At 44.0% G+C, this 22893-nt stretch overlaps 3 protein-coding genes across 21 annotated transcripts in view; 2 read left to right on the top strand and 1 right to left on the bottom strand.

The window, feature by feature from the left end:
* The window catches only part of PBRM1 (polybromo 1), a 76939-nt gene extending 72867 nt beyond the window's left edge, over window positions 1-4072 (top strand). For all 17 annotated transcript variants that reach the window (XM_075159193.1, XM_075159198.1, XM_075159197.1 and 14 more), the window contains 2 exons: window positions 347-563; window positions 899-4072. In XM_075159193.1, coding sequence (XP_075015294.1) covers window positions 347-563; window positions 899-1071 — 390 coding nt within the window. In that variant the 3' untranslated portion in view covers window positions 1072-4072. The remainder of the gene's footprint in view (window positions 1-346; window positions 564-898) is intronic.
* Window positions 4073-4510: 438 nt separating this feature from the next.
* Window positions 4511-10871, bottom strand: UQCC5 (ubiquinol-cytochrome c reductase complex assembly factor 5). 3 transcript variants are annotated; one of them, XM_075159218.1, is made up of 3 exons: window positions 10709-10871; window positions 10209-10390; window positions 4511-8692 (listed from the first exon to the last, which is right to left on the bottom strand). In XM_075159218.1, the coding sequence occupies exons 2-3, from the start codon at window positions 10357-10359 to the stop codon at window positions 8625-8627; spliced, it is 219 nt and encodes a 72-aa protein (XP_075015319.1). In that variant the 5' UTR covers window positions 10360-10390; window positions 10709-10871; the 3' UTR covers window positions 4511-8624. The 3 variants fall into 3 exon arrangements, with proteins under 3 accessions (XP_075015319.1, XP_075015321.1, XP_075015320.1); XM_075159220.1 differs by having other exon boundaries at window positions 10209-10379; window positions 10708-10810; XM_075159219.1 differs by having other exon boundaries at window positions 10209-10387; window positions 10714-10784.
* A 189-nt stretch (window positions 10872-11060) lies between these two features.
* NT5DC2 (5'-nucleotidase domain containing 2) overlaps window positions 11061-22893 on the top strand; it is a 28083-nt gene continuing 16250 nt past the window's right edge. Inside the window, exons 1-4 of the mRNA XM_075159214.1 lie at window positions 11061-11449; window positions 19115-19299; window positions 20106-20180; window positions 22101-22156. Coding sequence (XP_075015315.1) covers window positions 11167-11449; window positions 19115-19299; window positions 20106-20180; window positions 22101-22156 — 599 coding nt within the window. The 5' untranslated portion in view covers window positions 11061-11166. The remainder of the gene's footprint in view (window positions 11450-19114; window positions 19300-20105; window positions 20181-22100; window positions 22157-22893) is intronic.

Here is a 22893-nt window from a genome sequence, read left to right as displayed (position 1 = left end):
TTAGAGAAAGCATGAAATAAAAAGGAGAGAAAAGGAGTAATTAAGGTTAGTAGCAGAGAGGAGAAATGGTGATAGTAATCAGAGTATGTTTACATAGATTAGAAATATGAACAATGTTGTCTGTTAAACACGAATATGGTTTGTTTGCACTTCCTCTCTCTGTGCATCTCGGTGACCCCAACAGATAGCCCTGGCTAAAGTGGGTGTCTTCCAGGGAAATTTTCTTACGCCTTTGCTCATAACCTGTTTTGAAGCTCCATTGTGTGAGGATGACTGATGTACAGATGTGAAGCAGCTTCCCTGCAGTTTCCCCAAATGTCATCTTTCCATTGCTTTGTCACTGCAGATAGGAATCCTTGGCCCGCCGGGGCAGCAGGCACCCCCTCCGTATCCCGGCCAGAGCCCAGCAAGTCAGCCGGTTATGCAGCAGCCCACAACTCCCATGTTCGTCTCCCCTCCACCAAAGACACAGAGGCTTCTTCATTCTGAAGCCTACCTGAAATATATTGAGGGGCTTAGTGCTGAATCAAATAGTATTAGCAAGTGGGACCAGACCCTTGCAGGTAAGGCTTTTGATATAGAGCGGGATGTTTCCAGACATAACACACTTCTTCGTAACCATTAATATTTTTTACTTTTATGGAAAATGCTAAATAAATCTGCTGCTTACTTAATAAAATGTACACATGCAAGTAATTGTTAAAAACAAGTCAACAGACTGGGAATATGTATGTTATCAGCAGGCTAATTCCATCAATGTATAAATCAAAGAATCAATTGTATGGGCTTAAATACTAGGGGTAAAAGTTATACTGTAGAATTATATTTGCCTTTTTATAGAAAAATTATGGTGAATATCAAAGCCAGTAGATAATTGGACCATTTCTTGACCTTCCAGCACGAAGACGAGATGTCCACTTATCAAAAGAACAAGAGAGCCGACTCCCTTCACACTGGTTGAAAAGTAAAGGGGCTCATACCACAATGGCCGATGCATTATGGCGTCTGCGAGACTTGATGCTACGAGACACCCTTAATATCCGCCAGGCATACAACATAGAAAATGTTTAGTCGCATAACTGCTTCTTTCTTTGATACCGGCATATAAGGAGTTTTGTGGAACAATAGCTGTTTTAGTTACTGGGTGGGGAGAGATAACCAACAATAATTTGTATTGCATTTTACTGTACATTGCAAGATCATTTTTATATAAGGACACTTTTAATAAGCATATTTCACTTTTTGTTATATTAAGTTGACTTTATCAAATACACAGATTTTTGCATATGTTTCCTTTGTTTGAAAGGCGATTTCATAATTGGTTAAGTGTAGTCAAGGATTCATCTTTCTTATACTTTATTGCTGAGAATCTGATGCCATTGTTTTTATATAAAAGAAGAAAAAAGAAAACAAAGTATTTACAGATTGATACAGTGGAATGTGAAATTAGTCATAGTTTACATCTTAGAAGAATGTGTGTACATGTGCTTGTGTGTGCTAGCCACTTCCAGCAGAAATTTCGCTTGGATGTGAACAGGGAGGATCTCTTAAAAAGAAGCTAAAGGTAAGATGTGCATTGACAAATAGGGAAAAATAACATTTCAAGTCAATACCGAGGCAGCTGAGTGGGCCACAGCAATCGTGGAAGTGCTAGTGTGGACGGGACAAGGGTGTCTTGACCGCTAATGTTGTCCAATCCTGTCTAGTTATTTAATTGTGTAGTCAAGGCCATTGTGATCCTAAATCAGTAACAGAACACATGTGCTGGCATGTCCTTAGAAGGTGAAATGTTTCATCTACCATGACCTGCTTTGGGGGTTCTGTGATGTCCCTAACACCGAGCAGTGGGAAGGGGAAGCTTCCTCCCTAAGCGATTCTGTCTGCATGTGGGAGAGGCATGCAGAACTTCGAACCAGTTCAGGTCTTGGAAGGTAAGTTAGAAAAGAAGAAAAGTTGAGTTGTTTTGATAGTGAAGTAGCGTGATGTTTTTAAATTCATACATATTCTGTTAATGGTCGGGCATTGTAAGACATTTTTGTATGCTTTCTTTAAGTGTATTGATTCACCTTAATGGAAGTTCTGCAATGCAAAATTTGAGAGAAATTTGACACTCAACTTTAAAGTAAAATACTACTGTATGGTATGTGTACGTTGAGCATACCGAGTACATTGGAGAAATAGAGTACTTGCATTGCAGCCTTCAGAGGGTTTGGGGTTTGTGGGTTGTTTTGGGTTGGGTTTTTTTTGTTTGTTTGTTTGTTTGTTTTTTTTAGCTAAGTAAGGTAGGTATAGACTCTTCTTGCCAAATTTCAAGGTTGTGGCTGCCTTCTGCTAAAGACTTACCTGTCCTCGTAACTAACCAACCTTTTGGGCTGCAAAGTTATTTCTTTAAAGGTAAATCCTTTCATGTATTTAGTTTTAGAAAAAGAATTAATACTTTTGGATTGCATTAAGTAACTGGGAAAACTATATAAATTTGAAAAAATTGGCAGGAATGTGGTCACTGCAACTCAGTCCAAAAGGACTGGTTTACTGATACACTTCATCTTACTGCTAGAGATGTTCATCATGTGGAAATGTTTTTTAAAGTCTAATAGTACAGAACATTTTCATTTCCATATATTTGGCAGAAGGTTAAATATTTTTCTTCAAATACTGGATATCTTGGGCTTTGTTTTGCTGATGAGGGAAGTGACATGTGCAAGTATAAACTGTTGTTTAATTTTACTGGCTAATTCCTCTCCCTCTCCTATTGCAATCCTCCAGTCATTGCACAGAAAACCATGTAATTACAAATAGGCACTTAAGGACAGTTTAGGTCAGATGTGCAATGGATGTGAAGAAAATGCAGCTAAGCAACGTATAGGGAAATTACAATTTTGAACTCTACAAGTAGCACACTTATGGTACAGAAATTCTTTACTGGCCTTTGTAAATGACCAATTTTATTTAATAAAGTAGAAACGGAATAGTCTTAGACCACCCCCATATGTACAGTATCATCTTAAAATGTGTTTAAATTACCATAGGCTTTGCAATTTTTAGCCACAAAGATGGGACGTTGAAGCGAATCAGGCAGCAAATCCTAGTTTTTGAATATTTGGAACTATCATGGGTTGTACTAATACACCACCAGATTCTCCTACTTCTCAGCATTAACAAAAATGACACCAAAGAACCTGGGATGGATTTTAGTTAAGTTATTGTTTTATTTATTTTCTTTTGAGGACTGGATGGGACTCCCTTTGGAGCCCTGTATAACTCAGATGTTTAATTTATCTGAAGGTCAGTGATGAGCAGACTTGCAGCACTGGCTCTCTCCTGCCTGAGCAGCTGAAGCCTTACTTTCACTGCTCTTTCTGGCCCAGGAGCAAGAGATTGGAAGTGCAAACAAAACCTGGGTCCTCCTGCAAGGCAGTGCAGAGCACTACCACTAAGCCACTGGGCTGGCCCTAATCAATTATTTTAAGCTTTGTTTATTTATTTCAAAATCATGTCTCTGTATATTGGAGGCATTTCATTCGATTGCAGTAAAATTTAGGATATAATGGCTACAGTCTAGAATTCAAAACCAGCAAAAGAAACCGCTTTCTGACTCTGGTTTAAAAAAAAAAACACGTCTGTCTGTCTTTCTCTTTCTCTCTCTTTGTGGGTGTTTGAACCCCTCATTTGTTTTCCACTGCCGTTCATTGTACTGGCATAAACAAAACTTTCATATTAAAATAAAAGTATGTATGGGAAATGGTTGGCTTCTGTGAGAGTGGAAAATAGATTAATATAGGACCGGTATTTTCATAAACCAGTTGGAGATGACTAATAATTATTTGTTTTCTTCCTCAGTCCTTCCCTTCCATGAGAAAATTTACTGTTTGTGTAAAAATTCAAAACATTGATGTTGGTGACTTTTTTTCCAGCGTATGTTTTCGGACCTGGTTAATCCATGCTTGGCTTTTCATTAGATCTTGTATTCCTGAAGGTTAAGCTGCTAACCAGGTTTATAACATGTATGTACCATCACTTTGTTTACCTTTTTAATTTGAATAAAAATAGTTTGCAAAGTGTTTTGGATTAACCAGGTTTGAGTGTCCCATCAAGACTTTTGTTAGGATTTTATTTCAAGTAATTCTGGCTGTTGCTGATCCAGATTTTATCAAGTCCTTGGTACGTGCATGCTTGTATGTGGGTAAAGAATCCTTTTTGTATTGTCCTGTGTATTGCAAGATGTGCCTGGTAGGTGCTAAGAACAGTGATGCTGAAAAATATGGTTGAAAATTGAGCCTTAAGGAGCATGAACAGTAAACCTTGAAAAATATGTGGCGCATTGGGAACAAGCTGAGTGGAGATGATAACATTCAGTCAGTCCCGGTTGCCCCCACATTAATGGCTTTGAAAATAAACAGCAAGCCTTAATTTCATACTGGAAGCTAACCTGGTTCAGGACTCTCTCTTATGTAGCTGTGTAATAAAGGAAATTAGAACAGTAATATGGAAAAAAGCATCTTTTACGCAATAAAATTAAAAAACAGAATAGAAATTTTCTTTAATACTACAAACAGCAAGAAAAATTAAGTGGTATCAACCTCTCGAGTCTCCAGGTGCCTCTGACATACAATTTACAAAGAGCTGTTTAAACAACCAGAACAGATAGCATTATATTTAATTAACATGCATTCATGTCTTGGGCCCGGGGGATAAACACTGCCTGTCATGCAGGCTGCCAGCTTTACAGAACTTCCACCTTTCTAAAATTTGATGGTGGATGGTGCAGATGCACAGAGGAGGCTAATTCTAATCATCCTCCACATCTTGTTTGCTCAGTCTGAGATACTGAAGATCATCTGTAGATGTACATAGCCCCCTCTCGACTGCAAATGCACTAAATCGGAGCGGTGCTTCAAAATGTCTGGGTACTTTGAACATCAAGTGAGAAATGGGATCTGATTCATTGATATATGTGAAATTTTCTGATTAATAGAATAAACCTCATATTCCTTTTCCTTACTGCATTTTCCAGCAAGTCTAATTCAACCGTCATACAAAGGAACAAAAGGACAGCCGCTGCAATGCAGTAGGATCTGGTGATCCTGGATAAAGAGATTCCCAGTTTCTGTCAGGCCTCGGAGACACAATGGTCTCCTACAGTCGGTTCTTCCTGCACTGAGAGGGATCAGAAACCCAGCGCAGAAGTCTGGCCATGCAGGTTATCATCTGTTAAAGGAGGCAGCAGGAGAGACATGAAAAGAAACGGAGAAGAATGCACTGAATTGTACAGCAGAACCAGTAACTGGTGTGGCTCAGCCCAGGTTAAGCTAAGCACGACGAAAGCCTTGGACAAAAATGGTGAAGGATGGTCAATCTTTCATGAAGTCTGTGCAACTGTCTCTACAGGGAGTGCTCAAATTCAGTTTCCATTGGATGATTTTTGGGAGGACTATAATTAATCCTCATGCTTGGTGCGAAGCACCAACATCCAGTAACAACTTAAGGAAATTCCTCAGGACCAGTCATCCCACCAAGTGCCTGTTGCAGATTTTTGCACCTTTCTTGGAAGGAGCTGGGGCTGGCCATAACCAGAGCGCAGGTGCAGTTTTGTATCTTTATGAAGTCCGAAGTGAAAGCTCACCTCCACTGAAGATAGTAAAAGTTTTGCTCCAGGGAAGAATTCACCAATACATAACAGAGGACTATTTTTTCCTTTTTCTACTCTTGAAAAGCTGGGACAAAACTCTGCTGCACCTCTGTGCCAGGCAAGAGTACAGGCTGGAGACATACACGCTTTCTTTACCAGAACTTCTTTTCAGTACTTCCCTGGCTCGCCACAGGTCTTTCAGCAGGCAGCATCCTTGGGTGCACAACAGCAGGGAAACGATCAATGAACAGATCCATTCTTTCCACAAAATCATTCTGAATCGGCAGTGAAATTGTCACCTCTCTAATGCTGGAGTGGTGAGCAGCATTGCTTGTACGTAAGTATCGCTGTTTGTTCGCAGATGACCATTCACTGCTGCTGCTTTACTGAGTTGAAGTTTTCCATGCTTGATATCTATATTGGCCTAACTTCCACAATTTAGAAAGCTTTCAGCAGAAATGCTTCGCTAATTCTCAGGATCTCCTGCTGCAGCCGCTGCAAAGTGAACACATGAGACTGCTGTTCGTAGATGCCGAGCTGCGTTCTGGGCTGACACTGGATGAACTCCCTGAAGAAGGAATGGACGTGCTCAACCCCAGAACTGGCAGGGGCTCAGCAGCGCTTAAAACGAAAGCTGTGTTCCTGGCTTGCTCCTGCAGTGCATAACAGCAGCAGTGGTGCGTTCCCAGTACTGGCCTGAGCTCCGAGCTGAAGGAGAGTTCTTGCTTCCTTGCCATTGCCTACCACCATAGTAGACAGATGGCGGAGAAGCTGGAGGTCGGGAAGGAAGTGGGGAGGTGAGAGCCAGAAAGAAGATGTGAAAGAGATTGCTGGGGAAGAGCACAGAAGTAGGAGTCAGCAGGGATAAAATTGGGAAACCAAATGAAGACCTTGGTTGTTGAAGATTGGGTGTAGATTAAAATTGATACTAAATCTCCAAGTGTGCTCAGTACTGGAGTGGGCTGGGCACTGGGGCCTTCCAGCTACCCTTATTTCCAGCATTAGTGAGAGACTGGCAAAATTGAAGAATGCTGAAGGATCAGCACTAGCAAACATATTGTGGGATGAAGAATACAGTTCGGATTTCTAAATGTCAAGCTTCATCTTCTGTCATAACAGATCTGTGTTGCCTGAGATGATACGATACCAACTTGGAAAAGGATTTTATTCCTGCACTGGTCACAAAGACACAAAACTCCCTGACACCAGACTTCCTGTGAGTGACTGCAGCCTGTCTCGCTTTGTTTACCTAGCTGGAGACACCCAAGATCTCTTCCAGACATGCCTGGCGCTCTTAGCTGCAAATGGGAGAGAATGCTGCAAAATAAGCAAGAGCTCTGAAATGAAAAATTGGACCTTGCCCCACTGATGTCTGTGAAACACTTTGCTACTATTATAAGAGTGCTTAAGGGAAGCCACAGGAAGTTTTCACACCAGGCCCCTGAGTGCTGAGAACTAGGGCACAGGGTTTTTCTTAAAAAAACAAAGATATTGAAAAACTCTCTTGTGCTTTATTTCCATAGAACAAATGAGTTCCAAAACGCTCAAGAAGTAAAGGCAGATGGAGCTAAAGCGCAGCAATTTTCAAAATCTGCCTTTTTATTAATGCTTTATTCTTTAATGTATTGCTACAGTCAGGATTTACTTCAGTACAATGATCTGTGACTGCAAAAAGCAGCTTATGCATGAGTTTTTGAACTCGGGCTCTACCTTGGAACCAAAGTCAAAATCTAGGTTCTTGCTACTTCTGAAATAGAGGTTTTCCCCAGGTAATTCATTTGCCGTCCAGTCAAAATATGCAGCGGCACAGTCACATCTTTAATTCTCTGACAGGTTTTTATCTCCTGAAAACACAAGCAGCACTTGTCCTCCAGATCAAGTCCTTGGAAGGCACAACACAAAGTACAGTGGTTACCCTCTGCTTGCAGGTTGAGTACCTGCACTGTAACCTCTTCAAAACAGCCATTGTCTCTTTAGCTGATGAAAACTTGCTTCTGTGGAAAAAGGCTGCTAGGAGTTAGCACAGGAATGCATGTAAGTATATGAACTCCCTCACCTTTGTTTTCAGGCTTCTTTGTGGAACCCTCAGCATATACACATACCATCAGAAATAAAACAATTGCATTAATATACAATCCTCACTGATAATACTGCACCAGTCACACTAATGCATAGTCACTCACATGCTCCCACGCACCTGAGAGCTAGTGCCACTGTGTTAGGGAGTGAAAGCTGTCCAGGATATAGCAGTTAGCTCTTTTCCTTCTTTGGGGAGACTGGAGTCCTGCAAACAGAATTCAGGTTTGCTAGGACTGCCATTGCACATTCCTCTAAACTTGTGCCTGTTGCCAGGTAAACGCATCAGACTTTTTTCCCCCCAAAGCCCTCGGCTCAATTCATTGTTAGAGTAGCAACAACGGATATTACGGCACTTGTAGGCAGTGGAGCCTGAACACACGGATGACTTTCCAAACAGTGTGGGCTGAGTAAACACTGAACAGTAAGTCTGTCCTCTTTTTATCTAGTTAAAATTATGCCACATTGGAAAGAGAACAAATCAGATGCCAGAGCAGTTTCTGTCAGTACTAAGGAAACTAACTAAAAATCACTGCTTCCATTGTGCTGAGATACTATATATGCAATATGTAATATTTCTTTCCCGTTGGTCTTGTCACAAGAATGGTGTCTCATCAAGTAAAGAAAAGTGGTAGCCAGACTGTTTACTCAGTTTAGTTTAGTACTAAACAAACATTAAATAAGTGGCAGAGGCCTAAACACAATGAACTTTTCGCTATTGTATTTGGCTTAAATACAAAGTATTAAAGATAGGAAGTAAATGGAAGAGTAAAACTGCCAAAACCATCTGAGAGTGTATTATACAAACTTGCGGATTACAGTTCATCTTGCAGAGACAAAATCTTCCCCTACCATCAACGTGGCAGTAATGCTTCTTTGGTATTAATACAGTTGAAGCATTCCCCTTGAAACATTTCGGCTAAAATTCATTTTTTTCCATCCTTGCCTCGTACTGTCTTTCAGATCGTTTCCTACGGTAAACGTCATCTGCCAGAAAAAAGATTTTTTTATATTAGCATTTTCCAAGTGCAAGATAGTATTACATGTGTGAAGCCTATCATCTCTTTTTAAACCTTTCAATCCAATTTTCTCTTGCAGATACTGACAGGCAACTGAAAATTCAAGCCAACACAAATCCTTATTACCACTTAAAAATAGCTCATGTTCTCCCTCCCATCTAGGCTAAAGTTCTTCCCATCAGTCCTGATGAAATGTTTTTATTTGAAAATTAAGTTTCCAGTAAGATGCAGTCACTTCTTGTCTACTTTCCCATGAGGGTAATTAAAAATACAAATGCCCAAACTAGCAGAAGCCAAAGGGAAATTAAATTATAGGCAAAGTCAATGCCTGAGGACTGCCAGCATGGCTTCAGTATTTTAGCTTTTTTTTAATAAACAAAACACAGGAATGTACCCACCTTCTTTGTATTCCTAGTCGTTCTTCCTGCCTCCCCTCACCCTGATCACCCCTAAATATCCATCACCAAATAAAATCTCTCACTGACAAAAAAAGAGGTTATCAGTCTTGTACATTGTCATTTTGCATGGATTATGGAGCAGTAACAAGGCTAAAGTGCACAATTATTATTACTGTAGTATAGTATCACTTAGGCATAGCAATTTTTTTTTTTTCAGGAAAATAAAGCTCGAGCTGAAATATAACGGCTGGGATGTTGTGCTTTAGTTTCTAACCTGACTTTGTTACTATAGAGGTATAGTAATATATTAGAAATATTAAACTGAAAAACCACAAGAAACCCAAGCCTTCAGAAGTGAGCAAAGAAGCAATTTGTATGCAGTGAGTTTGTCAGCTATGGAAATTTTATCAAGCTGTTTTATTTTGCAGGAGACTCAACTAGATTTCCCGTGAAAATGAGAATATTCTCATATACAGTAGAGCTGATCCTTTTTCTGAAGCGCACAAAAATTTCTAGCAAGGTTTCTTAAAGGGAAGAATGCCACATTAAAACTAAATGCTTTAATTTCTAGAAACTAAGTGCCATTAGTGAAGTTCTCGTGACTTATTGTCGTACTTTTTTCAATTTAAAAAGTCACATTTCAAATGAACCCACACCTACATTTAAATTCCAACAACCCTGGCGAGTCTTTTTCAATGTAAAAAAAATCTAATTTAGTATTCTAAACCCTTTTTTGTTTGTTTGTTTGTTTGTTTCTGCCCAGTGTCTACTGCTAGGGCGGCAGAATCTGGAGCGTCACATCCTGCACTAAAGAGAAGTGACTGACGTGCTGATTATCTTTAAAGTCCTCCAGGTGCGGACCCCACCATCAGACCCCGCTAACTTCTCCTTAAGGGGAACGGCCTCCGTTGTGCTCACCCTGGCAGGTGCCGCGGCACACGGTACCGGGTCAGAGCGGGGGCTGCTCGGGGACCGCCAGGAGGGAGGGAGGGGGTGCTGGCGGGGCAGCGGTGACTCAGCAGGGCCCGGGCCTCCTCCTGCCGCCCTCCCGCCGGGATCAGCCGCTGCGGCGCGGCCCTCACTTACAAAAGGTCTCCTTGCCAATGCGGACGTTTATCATGAACCACTCCATCGCTCCCCCGAGGAGGAAGAAGAAGGGCAGGAACCTGTAAACGCCGAAGCGCTGCTTCCCAGGCACCAGCTGCAAGAGGCGCTTCACCCTCTTGCTCACCAGCATGACCGGGGCGGGACCGGCGCCTTCGGCAGTCCGCGTGTGAAGAAGGAAACGGGGGGAGGCGTGTGAGAGGCGGAGCGGGACGCACAACGGCCCCCAAACCGCGGTCAAACCGCGAGCGGGAGGCCAAGCCCGCTGTGGGAGAGCCCCAGACGCGGGGCCGCAGCCCCCCGTCTTCCCCGTTACGCTGGCGGGGGTGGGGGGGGATGAGAAGCGGGTGGCCCGGGCCCAGCCTCGCCCCCCGCCGGCGGGCGGCCATGGCGGCCCCTCAGCCCCCTCCCCGGCCCAGCAGGGGCGCTCAGCCAATCAGCGCAGCGCCTGGCGCGCGACCCCGTGCCGCGCGCCCCTCACCTCCAGCGCGGGCTGCCGAGTCCCAGGAGCAGCCGAACGGAAGGACGTGGTCCGTACCCACGTGACCTCGCCCGGGGCGGCTCGCCTCGCGTGATTGGCCGGGGCGGGGCCGAGGACCGGGGCGGGGGCGGGGCTGCCGCGAGGGACCACCGGTCCCCCCGCCCCCCCCCTCCCGCCGCCGCCCGCCTGAGGGGCCGGAGCGCGGCGAGCGGAGCCCGCCCGGGCCCCCGCCGCCCTCAGCCCTCCTCCGCGGGCGGCCGCTGAGCGCCGCCCCCCGGCCCCCTCTCGGCGAGGCGTGGCGAGGCGTGGCACGGCCCAGCCCCCTCGCACCGGGCGGCGGGGATTGGCCGCCCGGCGGGTGCCGCCGCGGGCCGGGGCCGGGGCGGCGGGGAGCGGAGCGGAGCGGAGCCAGCCCCGGCCGTGCACGGGCTGCCCGAGGCTGCAGCGTCCGGCGGGACCATGGCGGCGCTGGGCATGGCGGCGCTGAGGAGGGGCAGCGGCGCGGGCCCCCGGCTCCTCGCCGTGGCCGTCTCCTGCCAGAGCTGCCGCCCTAAAGCCAGCCAGTGCCCCGGGGACGGCGGCCACGGGCAGCCCAGGGACCACCACCCGGCGGCCCCCGGCAGAGCGCGGCGCGGCGCCGAGCCCGGCCCCGCCGCGGGCAGCCAGCCCCTCCCGGCCGAGGGAGCCGACACCAAGACCTACTTGTGGGCCAGGTACCACGAGATGAAAAAGCTGGTCTACGGTAAGGGCCGCCTCCGGGCGCTGGGGCTGCCACGTCCTGCCGGGCCTGGGCTTTTTCCTTTTTTTCCCTCTTTTTTTTTTTTTCCTCTTTGCATCTTGGTGCTTTTCCCCGCGCCGCAGAACTGGGGATGTGCCCATTGCTGTGCAGCTGCCGCGGTTAGAAACCTTCTCCCTGGCAATGCCATCTGCACGCCTCCATCGCCTGGGGCCCTCTGGGGTGGTTTTATTTCCATTGAAATCTGGCCCTGGTCTTCCTCTCCCCATCCTGGGCTTCCTTCTGTGAACATCCCTCGGCTGGTCTCAGCGTTTCAGGACATGCAGAGAATGTGGGGTTCTTCACAGCTGGCCCCCTAACAGGATGTGGCCCCCTAACATGGACATCGTCATGGCAAATGGTCTAAATGAAGGGCTTCTTGCATTTTTCTCTAATTTGCCGTTGGTTGGCATACGGAAAGGTGGTTAGACTAGGACAAATAGACAGTCATGTTGACTGATGTGGTGAGGAATCCAGGGTCCAACTTGTAACTTGTCATTGGCACAAGGGTGAACATGGAGAAGAGTGATGCTGCAGCTGCTAGGATGTCTCCTGATCCTGAGCTCAGTTTGTGTTACAGATGCGAAACACCTTTTACTCGTGTGCATGCGTGTATGTTTTTGCTCCTCTGACCAAGAAGTTACCTGGCTCTGTCAGGTATGTTGCCATCTTGCTAAGCGAGAAGAAAACATGCCACTCGCCAAATCTGTCCATGCATAAAACAGGATTGTGGTCTTTTTGACAGCAGCAGATCTCCACTGTATTAAACTCTCCTAAAAATGTGAAAGAATAGCTTTCATGGCATAAGGGCAGGGAACGTTTTCCTTGATTTTTGGAATGCTGAAGGTAAGCACTGTAGAGGGCTAGGAAGTGTGACTTTGTGTCTGCTGTTAAATAGCTCTCCGTTAGCTTTTGTTTATCTAAGGGTTTGGAGAAGGACAGCAGCCAGCCAGCAGCCAGCCATAGGCATCTGGAAGAACAGTCTCACTGTTCTGAGATTGGCAAGTTCTGTCATTCCTTCCTCCCCCACCTTCCAGTACATGAGATTTGACATAAAATCTAAAGTCCTTCATGATGCACAAATGTAAAGGAATTGGCCGCTGATCTGTTGGGTGCTGCATTCCAGCTTTTGCAGGATGTGAGCTCCTTTGCCTGAGCCGCCAAAGTACAGGGTGCTGACAGAGGACAGTAGCTTCATGTGAAGTCGCTGCTCCAAGACTGAGTTGTGGTTTTAGCCCCGCTGCTTGAAAGAAATTCCAACTTGCAAGACTTGTAATGGATCTTAATATCCTCAATGGCATTTTTTTTCTTTTCTATAATGGTATTGAAACTGTAAATGAAGATATGTTAATAGGCTGTGTTGTGGTCTCTTGGGAAAATGCTCACTTTACTATGTGACAGATTGTGAAGTTTGCATTCACATAGTTACACTTTGTTGGGATGCAAGAGATACAGTTGTTACTGGAGATGGAGAACTAATCAGCAGGACTAAATGCAAAATGAAGTTAGGTGAAGTAGCCCATGTGGTACAGAGCAGATTCTTTACAAACCTCCAGGTAACTATTAGACATGTTAAATAAGAAGGCTCTTGTTTGTTTAAAGAATAGCTCCCCAAACCAAAATTTCAAGACTGTGCTGTTACTCAAGTCTTGTCAAGAAGAGACATAAACAAAGTTGGTCCAAGTTGGTTTTAATTGTTGCTTTGACGACTAAACTGAGTTGTGCAAAATGTGGCACCAGTCTGTTCCTTTGTTCTTGATTTCTAACTCTGATGTAAAAGTGAATGTCTGTGGTTGGATTATGGCTTTGAAAACATAATCATGTCTCAATACTCATCAGCATTGAGTTTGAGAAAACTCCTGTGGGGCCACCTTCTCCCTCCTTCTCTGAAACTCCACCTTTGTGGAGTCCTTTGTCCTATATTGTCAGTTATTGCTATTGGTTTTGGAGAGGTCTCTGCCAGCAGAATTTATTATGTGTTTTCAAACCAGCTCTTCCTTAGGACCTGATTTATAGAGCAGTATCGCGCTTTTGCATAGAGGGGATTCCAGTGGTAAATGCTGACCGAGTTGGACAGGGCAAGATGTGTAGGACGAGAGCTTCTGTGCAGTAAAACTCAGTGGTGATACTTGTGGCCAGAGCCCAGGCACCAGAAGTTCTCAACTTTGTAAAAACACATCTGTGTTCTGCCAGGCTTGAGTGTGGTGATACAAACAAGATTTCATTACCTGTAAGAATTTGAGGCTACTACTTCCACTTAATGTTTTTTTTTTTTGTTCCCTCTGCCAAAAGGAAAAGTATAATTGCATTTGTCAGACGGGTGGTTGAGCAAGGCTTGCTGTGTTTTGGTTTGATGGCATCTAAAGTGTCAAGGAAGGATGATATGCTCTCTTAGTAAGCAGTGTCTGAAGTCCTGCGCTCTAGGATACATCCAATCCTGAAACTCAGTGGAACTGGCAAGCAAGTGAGGATTTGGCTGTAAATAGGTGTGTATGTTTTTTCCTAGGTTTTTCAAACTTGTAAACATAGCTACAATACATCAGCTTTCCTAAGGAACCTTTAAAATAACTGTTAACTTCTTGCCTCTGCATGGGAAGCTTGAGCGTGGTTAAATGTGAGAACTACTGAGAACATAGACAAGTTTGCAGATAACAAGAACTTGCTTAGGCATTGACGATGCTGAGGATGTAGCTCAGAGCTAGCCCTTGCTCTTTTTAGTTTGTGTGGATCAAGAGATACCTTTGCATCTAAATAATGCAAGACGCAGTCAGCAACATCATGTTTGGAAATGGGAGAGAAGGTGACACCCCTGTGTGATCACTGCATTGGTGATTCCGGTGTGGTGCATAGGTGGATTTTACAATCCAGCACATTTTGATTCTGCTTGTGTTGCTAATCTCAAACAGGCACAAAGATTTAAGGGCATCACTCTTTGCCAAACCAGGAAACAAGTCTAGTGCTATGATAATAAATGCCCCGCGGGTTGCTTAGGGAGTGTGCACGTTTCACGAGTTGCAGCATCTACAGATTGAGCTGGGACTGAAAATGACAATTAGCAGCCAGAACTGGAAGTGCGACCAGCTACGTTACCTTCTAAATTCTGCTTTCCTAAAAAGGTTTCTTCTATAAAGAACTGTTATACCGGCATTCATTTAGTGCCTTTGTGTATATGAAAAATGTTGTTTTGGAATGAAATGGTATTTTTTAATACTGCTTTTCGTTTGTGTAGACTTCATTGGTGAGAAATCCCTAAATATTTAGGCATAATGGCATAAATTCAAGACTATGCTCCAGAGTAATTTTCAGCACTCTTTTAACATGGTTCTTCTGTCATTTAATGCTCTTTAAGTAATATTTCCCTCTCCCTACCATCTTGTTAGAAGCATCTACTTTGGCTGGTTAGAGTGCTTTGCAGGAATTGCTGTGAAATGGTACAAAACAACACTTCAAAAGGATAAAGAGGTATTTGGAAGGGACGAAAAACTCACAGTTTGTCTTTAGAAAGCAAGTCAGTGTGAGCAAAGGAAACTTTGATTCATGAAGAACATGGAGGATGGTGGCCATCTGCTTTTCAATATCACCCTTTTCCTTGCTAGTCTTACAAAGAAATAAGCACAGATGTCTGCTGTGTTGGACCTCTGGGAGTACAAAGGGTGTGAGAGATGGGTGTAAGCTGCCTTTTTTATGTACTGTTCTTCACTAACATGCTGGATCTGAGGCTGAGAGAAAAGGAGCGTTTCCTGCGTGATGCCGTTGGTACCCCCAGGAGCTCAGAAAAGCACAGGACGTGCTCCGGACCGGAGCGTTTTTCACGTCAGAAGGGGCCATATGGTGTCTTGGCGTCTCTAACCGTTGCTCACAGTTAATTACCTGCCTTTGTTTCCATCTCTGCTGTCATGTTGGGGATTGAGTGTTATTGCTTTCTAACAATGTGGGCTATTGCCTGGGAAGAGGCACTTGTGCTGTCCTGAAGATACTCCGATTTAAGCAGCTGTTCAGGGCCTCATAGTGGTAAAATGAAGGAGATGATGTGTGTTTACCTTGCATTTACACCCAGGTGTTAAAAATGCATGAGATCAAACATGCTTTCTTGTGGTCTGCCTTTGTTACTGAGTTTCATCATATACCATGGATATGCAGACACTTCCCTTAAAACCGTCAGAGTTGCAAACCCGAGCAAATTGTGCAAGTATGCAGATTCCAGGGGTTTGTATCTATTGCAAGAGCTGTTTTTTCCCCACTGTCCTCAAATGTACGTGTGCCAGTTCTCCCTTCAATCATATTTCCTGGGCGAAGTGCTGAGTAGGCAGTGACTAACTGTGATATTGTCTCCCTTTCCAGTTAGGACCCAGATGGAAAGAGTAGTTGGGATTATCATTCTTTTTAAATAACCAAAACTGGTTTTCATTTTGTTTTTTTTTTCTTGCTGTAATTTATCATATCTGTCCAGCAATCTATTTCAGTGTCTTGGCAGAGGAAAAGCAAAAGCTATCGTTCTTAAAAAATGGCATCTTCATGGACTTCTGGAGAGTGTCATCTGTTTGTTTTGACTCGACGATTGCCATGCAAACTGAGGGAAAGATCCCTGGCAGATTACGTGCTGAATGTCAGCAGAGCAGCAGCACCCAAGTCTGCAGCCTAGGGCTTAATTAAGCACTTAGAATTTGTAACCACCCAGGTGATTATCTTTTTTTTAAAAAAAAGAACAAAACACAAAAAAGAAAACCAAACCAACCAACCAACCAAAAACCCAAACTTCTTGAAACCTGGCTCAGTAAGCCAGGCATGTTTGGGCTCTCGTATTGAAACCGATCTTGCATGTGCTCCCAGCTTCTGTCTCTTCCCTGACGTAGTTTGAATTTGCAGAGAGACTGTGTGAGCACAAAGAGGAGGCTGACACCGACCACTCTATTGAGGAGGATGCTGCAAACGGACATTTACGCTGAGCCAGATGTGCAACATGAGTCTCTGGACCGAAACCCAGAGCTTTTTCCTTCTCTCTAGGATATCAGTGACTTTGAAACTACTGTAAATTTAAGATGGGGGATGACTGCATGGAAAGAGCAAGCTGTCAGCAAGCTGCTGCAAGTTTGGTTTGGTGACGATGATGTGTGGTAGGAAACACAGCAAGCAGATGCCTGGTGCTCCAGGAAGTGTGCGTAGGGAACATGTTATGTGTGAGGCAATGGTGATAAAGCGTTTTGGCTAGTGTATGCATCTTTCTTCGGCCCTTATGCGGTAAGAGAGAACATGCTATGTAAGTTAGTGACAAAATGTCTGAGTGGGGTAAAATGAGCTGGGCAGGAGGCTGTCAGAGGACAGCAGAGAGGCTCTGTATGTTTGAGGCTGGCAGGGAGGAGTATGACTTCATCCAGTGGGTCTAAATATACTTCATAAATCATACTGTGTGGCACAGTTACTGCTTACGCTTCTGATCACAGATAAGACTCGCTTCGTGTGCTTGGCAAATCTCAGACTACCCTTCACTTGTTACAAAATTGTACCGCTCCCTTAGCTTTTCCTGATTGTATTTTTGAAAAAGTTGTGGATGTTGAATCTAGATGGGTCTCATGTCTTCTGTGAAAGGAGAGATGGCGTTCAGGCAATGGTATTTTGCGCTGCTCTCAGACTATCAAAATGTGTTGTCATAAATCTGTTAGCAAATGGTGAATGTTGGAAGAGCTTGACCTCTCTGTAGGGATATGGTAGCAGCAAGTGGGGTGCATTTGTTGTTTTTTTTTTTTTTTTAAAAAAGTGCTTCATTATGAGAGGAAAGCACTGCATATTTGCACTGTGATGTGATTAGGGTTGTGTCATTTTCCTTGAGAGGAAAAAAATAACACCCTGCAAATGCCAGTGTATGCTTGGAAAAAGATCTTCCCACAAGTTATCTGGAGGTGAGGACAGGAAGTGGAGCGCTGTTTGTTTATGGTGCAGAGAGCATTTATGATGAGAGGATGAAAGTTGTGATCATCTGAATCCTATTTACATTTCCCATCTTTTAAAATCCCAGTGGAAAGTACTCTGATTGCGTCCACCCTCTTCAGCCTCTTCCAGGAACTTTGCCACCAGCAGAGTCACTGAAAGAGGGCTTTTGTTCTTGCTGTGTAGCCAGTAAGTCAGCCCTCCTACCTTAAAATACGGCTTTCTTTTCTAGAAACTCCTCTCTAGTTGATCTGGTGAAATGCATTTGAAGGCCAAAGTGAGTTAGCAGAGAGAGATGGGTATGTTCTGTAATGCGTCTCTCCCCTGAAAAATAAATATTATGATATATCTGAACCCTCTGTTTCTTTGGTCACTTCTTTGGATTAGTGCTCGCAAATGTACTTTGGACTTTTACCTAAATTCTGTAATCATTCCAGACAAAGTCTTTATTGGGAATGGCTGGTATCTCTTTCTAATAATATTTTTTTTGTTCTAGATTCAGATGAAACTTGGGTTTATAGCAAGGAAGCACTAAAGAACTGGCACAGGGGTTCTTGCTAAAAGCCAAAAGTTAAGGTAGGAAGGGAAAAAAAAATCCTACCTGCTGATGCTGTGTAGGATCTGGAAACTCTGCACTTTTCCTATCATTCAAAGAGAAAATTGCCTGTCTTTGAGGGGGAAGTAAATGTCTCCTTCCCCTCTCTGTCCCCCAGCGTGGATGCGACTAGGCAACCTACTACAGGGAACAATTTTTATTGCTCTTTCTCATCTTGCAATGGACAGCTCTCGTGGGGCGGGAAGCCTGGGGAGGGTCTGTTCCTGTCTCTCCCATTGTAGTGCAGCTAAAGCTCTCCGCTCTCTAGACTAGCTCTGAAAAAGGATATACTGCTAGGTCACTTAACCCCTGTTTTCCCAGTGGTCTGGGGAGCAAAGTGTTATTCACACGCATCTTGAACAGTAACCCCGTTTTGAAGTGACAAACCACACGCAAGGACTGAGCTGTTTTCACAGCTGTTATCAGGGGAAAGCAGGTAACTTGTTGCTATCAGCATTACGTGCTCCAAGAGCGTAGCTTAATGTGGGTTTTTTTACATTTTGTTGGTGTTTGTACAAAACCTTGTTTTATCCTGCCCATTAATAATTGAAAAAAAAAAAAGCCCTAGCGGTACCTGCAGAATTGCTCTGTGAAGTCTGGCTGCTTCTGTGAGAAACAAAAAATGCCAAAAGGCAAACCTCAAAATTTCTAATTTGTCAAAGAGGAGAGAGAGCCTGTTTGTCTTGCTCAAGTTTTAAGTGAGGGGCGCATGTTTTTCTGGTGATACATTACAGCTACTTTTCACGTTGGTGAGCCTGCTGAAAATGCAGCTGCTGTGAGCTAGAAATTTGACACTTCAAAATCTCGGGTCTGCTTTGCTTCATGTGGGCCAGAGACCCAAGGACATTGTTTTGCGGCTTCCTGACACAAAAGGTCAGTCTTACTGTGAAAGTGGTTAGCACCATCACCAGACACAGCCAGAGGTTTCACAGCGTGCTTTTTCACGGGCTGGATTATTTGAGTGGGTTAACAGCAGCAGTCTTCGACAGCAGCACTGTGCTCCTTTTCTGCTGCTGTGAGATACTTCCAGCTGCTGTCAGGTTCAGAACAAAAAGTTGAAGTTTCAGTGATCCTCTCAGTTTCTCTAACCTCTCCTCTTTCCCTTCTCTTAGATCTCCTTCCACCAGGAGTCTGCAATCTCCTCAACCCGGCCGCTATCTACGCTAACAACGAGATCAGCTTGGGAGATGTTGAGATATATGGCTTTGACTACGATTACACGTTAGCACAGTATTCTAATTTACTACACTCTATGATTTTCAACACTGCCAGAGACATCCTAATAGAACAATTCAAGGTAATGATGTGCTAAGAATTTCCACTCAATTAAGCTTACTGCTGCTGTCTTTGCGACACCCCAGACGTGCTTGCAAAATGCCGCATTGTGTGCATGTGTCAATTACTTGGTTTATTGAGATAAATTTCATATTTCACAATCTTTGATTGCAGAAAGTTTTGTCCGTATGTGGAATTAATTTCCTTTGAGACAATTTACCATCCTCTACATTCCTGAGGTTTTATAAATATGGAGCAGGAACCTTAGTCTAGAAAGGTCTGGTCTGTTTTACCTAACTATGGAAATAATGCCTACAGAATTGCTGGTTCGAGGTACACGTGGTGGATAAACATGAACCGTGGGCCAACACTGAAGCCGTACAGGATTTGACACGTGCGAATCAATGTGGATGATGCTGTATAGCATGTCCAGTAATGGACACCCTGTCCACAATAGGTGACTAGTCTGTGCATTTTCTTCTCGTCATTTCTTTCTTTTTAGAGGGGCTCCACAGTGCCATCGCTTTGCCAAATATATGCATGGAATGGAGTTTACTAGAAGTGTCCTCGCTGCCTGAGTGAATCTGTTACGTTTTCACTAGTGTCCCTTACATGAGAGAAACTAGTTTTGGGGATCCTGATCCTTTATGTCTTTCTCTGTTCATCCACTTTCTTTGTTGAAGGTGCAAAATGAAGTGCACCTGTGCCTTGGTCAGTTTATGCCTGGGGTGAGATGACTAGTAGGACTAAGCCAGCTCAACAGGTGAAATAATTTTGTTGATAACCCAATGCTTATGCCTCCAATGATGTCGCTGTCTGTCTTCTCAGTATCCAGAAGGGCTTGGGAAGTATGACTACATTCCAGGGTTTGCCATACGTGGACTTCACTATGATGTACAAAAGGTAAGCTGTACCAAGTTCAGTCTCCTGGGCTTTGTCTTCCATTGCGTTATGTTTTTAGTGGAAATACTTTCTGTCATTACTTACAATAGCATCCATCACCAAACTATCAGTGAAATACATAGTCCAGGTGGCTGTGCTTTTCATTGCGTGGGTTGTTCTTGCTTATAAACCTTCCAAGAGAAAGATGTCTTTTGTGTTTGCATAGCCTCTAGCAGAATGGGACGTTCCAGCAAAGACCTCTGGTAAACAGCCTTGCCAATTTAAAAGTCAGTTAATTCTGCAAGCTAATTAATAGAAAACTCAGCTTGTTTGTGTGATCATTTCTGTCTTTCAGGAAATTTAAACAAACCTCAATCCCGCATCGCCAAGTACTTGCCAAGAGCAGAGACATTATGTCTTACTCTAATAATAGAAATGACTTGTCAGGAGAATGCTTTAGGAAGCCTTCCCCACCCCCCACCCCGAATAATAGGACTGCTTGAAAAAAGATCCAGGCTGCTTGAGATGCATGCTTCTTAGAAGCACAGGCAAGCAAAGTGCAAGCACTAGCTTTAACCCTTCTCAGTACTTTGGACAGATTCCCTGAAAGCCTTGGTGCCCAGTGATGTAATGCTGGCTGCTGCAGCCAGGCAGTCAGGTGGGAGCACAACAGAGAAAGTTGCTTCACTGTAGTAGCTTTTCTTATGTTAAGCTTTGAGCAAATTCAGGGAAGCAGGCAGTACAGGCTGCAGTGTGTGTGCTGTTCTCCAGCAGCGGAAAAAAAAGGGAATGAAGGAAAAAACTGTATAGGGTTTTCCCGTGTCTTTTGTCCTAACTGAGGTGACAGCATGGCAGCAGACCGCTCATGCCTCTGACTTTACAAAGAAAGAAGTAGATCTGTGAGAAACTGAAGTTTCTTTCTCTGTTTAAATCTCTGGCTGATATATCAGAGGAACGCAGAGGTGACTAGCCTAGCCAAGCAAAGTGCCCTTTGAGTGAGTAGAAAGTGAGAACTCTCTTTTCTCAGGATCAGAGTTTGCAAAACACATGAAAAACTGGGTAGTGCCTGTCTAAGTAAATCTTTCAGCATATTTGCCTGCACTCCTCACAAACTAGTGGGAGGTCTGCCCACGGTGTAACAAGCTGCACTGATATGGTATTGTGATAAAAGAAGGTGCCTGAAGGTTGTGAATGCTCTGTGGAATCAATTACCTTGCACAGCACAAGTAGTTTGATGCTGTGTCCTTATTCGAGTTGCAGAGCGATGCGAGTTTAGTGTGAGGCTGCTTTCCATGCCCTGAGAACTTGTGTTAGGGCTTCAGAATGATGGATGGAGGAGAAAGGATGACTCATGAATAGGGGAGTCTGATACAAAAAATGCAAAGAAAGCTCTAATGTTACCAGCCTGGTGTGCTCAGGAACATCTTTGCTTAAATGTCTATTGGGGAGGGGAGAAGTGGTGGAGGGGAGAGCTCTTGTGTAAAGAAAATGACTGGGCACAGCTGCGCTCTAAACCAAAACTTGCCCACTTAGTTCTGCTTAAGATAAATGTGAGAGGAAATAGATCTCTTGTGCACACAAAGTTCCTTTGGAATGTGTGTGCTTTTGGAAGGGAGATAAGAAGAGACTGTCTGAGTCACAGAAACATTGTTCTCTCCGTTTTTCAACTGCATCCCTGTCCACTAACTTTGGAGTGTAACAGACAGTGGTATTTCGGCTCTTAAAAAGATAGTCTTTTGCCAGGGAGGCCAATAAAAAGTCACAGCATGAGTAAGTGTGTGTAAAAGTGGCTGGGGAGTAAGTGCAGCTTAAAGTACATAGATGTGCGATGTTTATATTGAATTTTATTTTCTAAATGTCATTTGTGTGGAACTTGAAACTTAAATAAGGTTTCAGTGTAAACCTACCCAATTCTAACAGTAAATATCTATCCCTTATCAGAGTCTTCTGATGAAGATCGATGCTTTCCATTATGTCCAGCTGGGGACGGCATATAGGTCTGTCAGTGCTGAAAACCATTTTCTAAATGCCCATATATGCAAAGATGGATTACTAAATCTGAGTGTATGTTCATGGCACATGGGGGTTTTTTTTGAGCAGAGCACAGTCTTGTCTGGCTTATCCTGTTTGCACTTGCTTCAAATGCTTAACTGGTATATAATTGCAGGGTGTTATTTTTCTCAAGCGTTTCAAGCCAAGTGTGGGTGGGAAGACCTGGAGCTTTTTGTAATTGTTAATGACACATCTGGTCACGTACTCTGCGTGATGTCTGAGTTGCAGCTACAGCATATCTGGGTTAACGTCTGTGAGCAAACAGTGCAAGTAGGAAATGACTTCTCTGTATATGGTCCACATACGGGCCTGTCTTCTCCAGGCAGGAGTGTGTCCCAGCAGTGGTCTGCTGTGCCTTGTCGCAAAGCTAAGAGGAGAGTGGTCTGGATGCACAAATAAAATCTTAAAGCACTACAGACATGTCAATAAAGTAATGATGCATCAGAATCTGGGCTCAGTTTAAGGCCTCGGTTGTCCTGTTTTTCCTTCTGTTCTCCAAGGAGAGCTGGGTGTGCTTTGGAATAAGTGGCTGAAACAGTGCAGAGCAAACTTTTCTCCAAAAAGTTGTGAGACTGGAGACTGGGAGAAAACCTTGCCCCAAAGTGGAGTGGGGTTGGTGTGTAAGAAGTAGTAATTCACAGATATTGGTAGCAAAGCTCCTGTAAATCTGTGTTGTATTTCC

This window comes from Calonectris borealis, chromosome 10 (assembly GCF_964195595.1).
Source record: "Calonectris borealis chromosome 10, bCalBor7.hap1.2, whole genome shotgun sequence".
NCBI lineage: Eukaryota > Metazoa > Chordata > Aves > Procellariiformes > Procellariidae > Calonectris > Calonectris borealis.
Note: the sequence above shows the minus strand (reverse complement) of the source record. Positions and strands in the feature narration are given on the sequence as shown.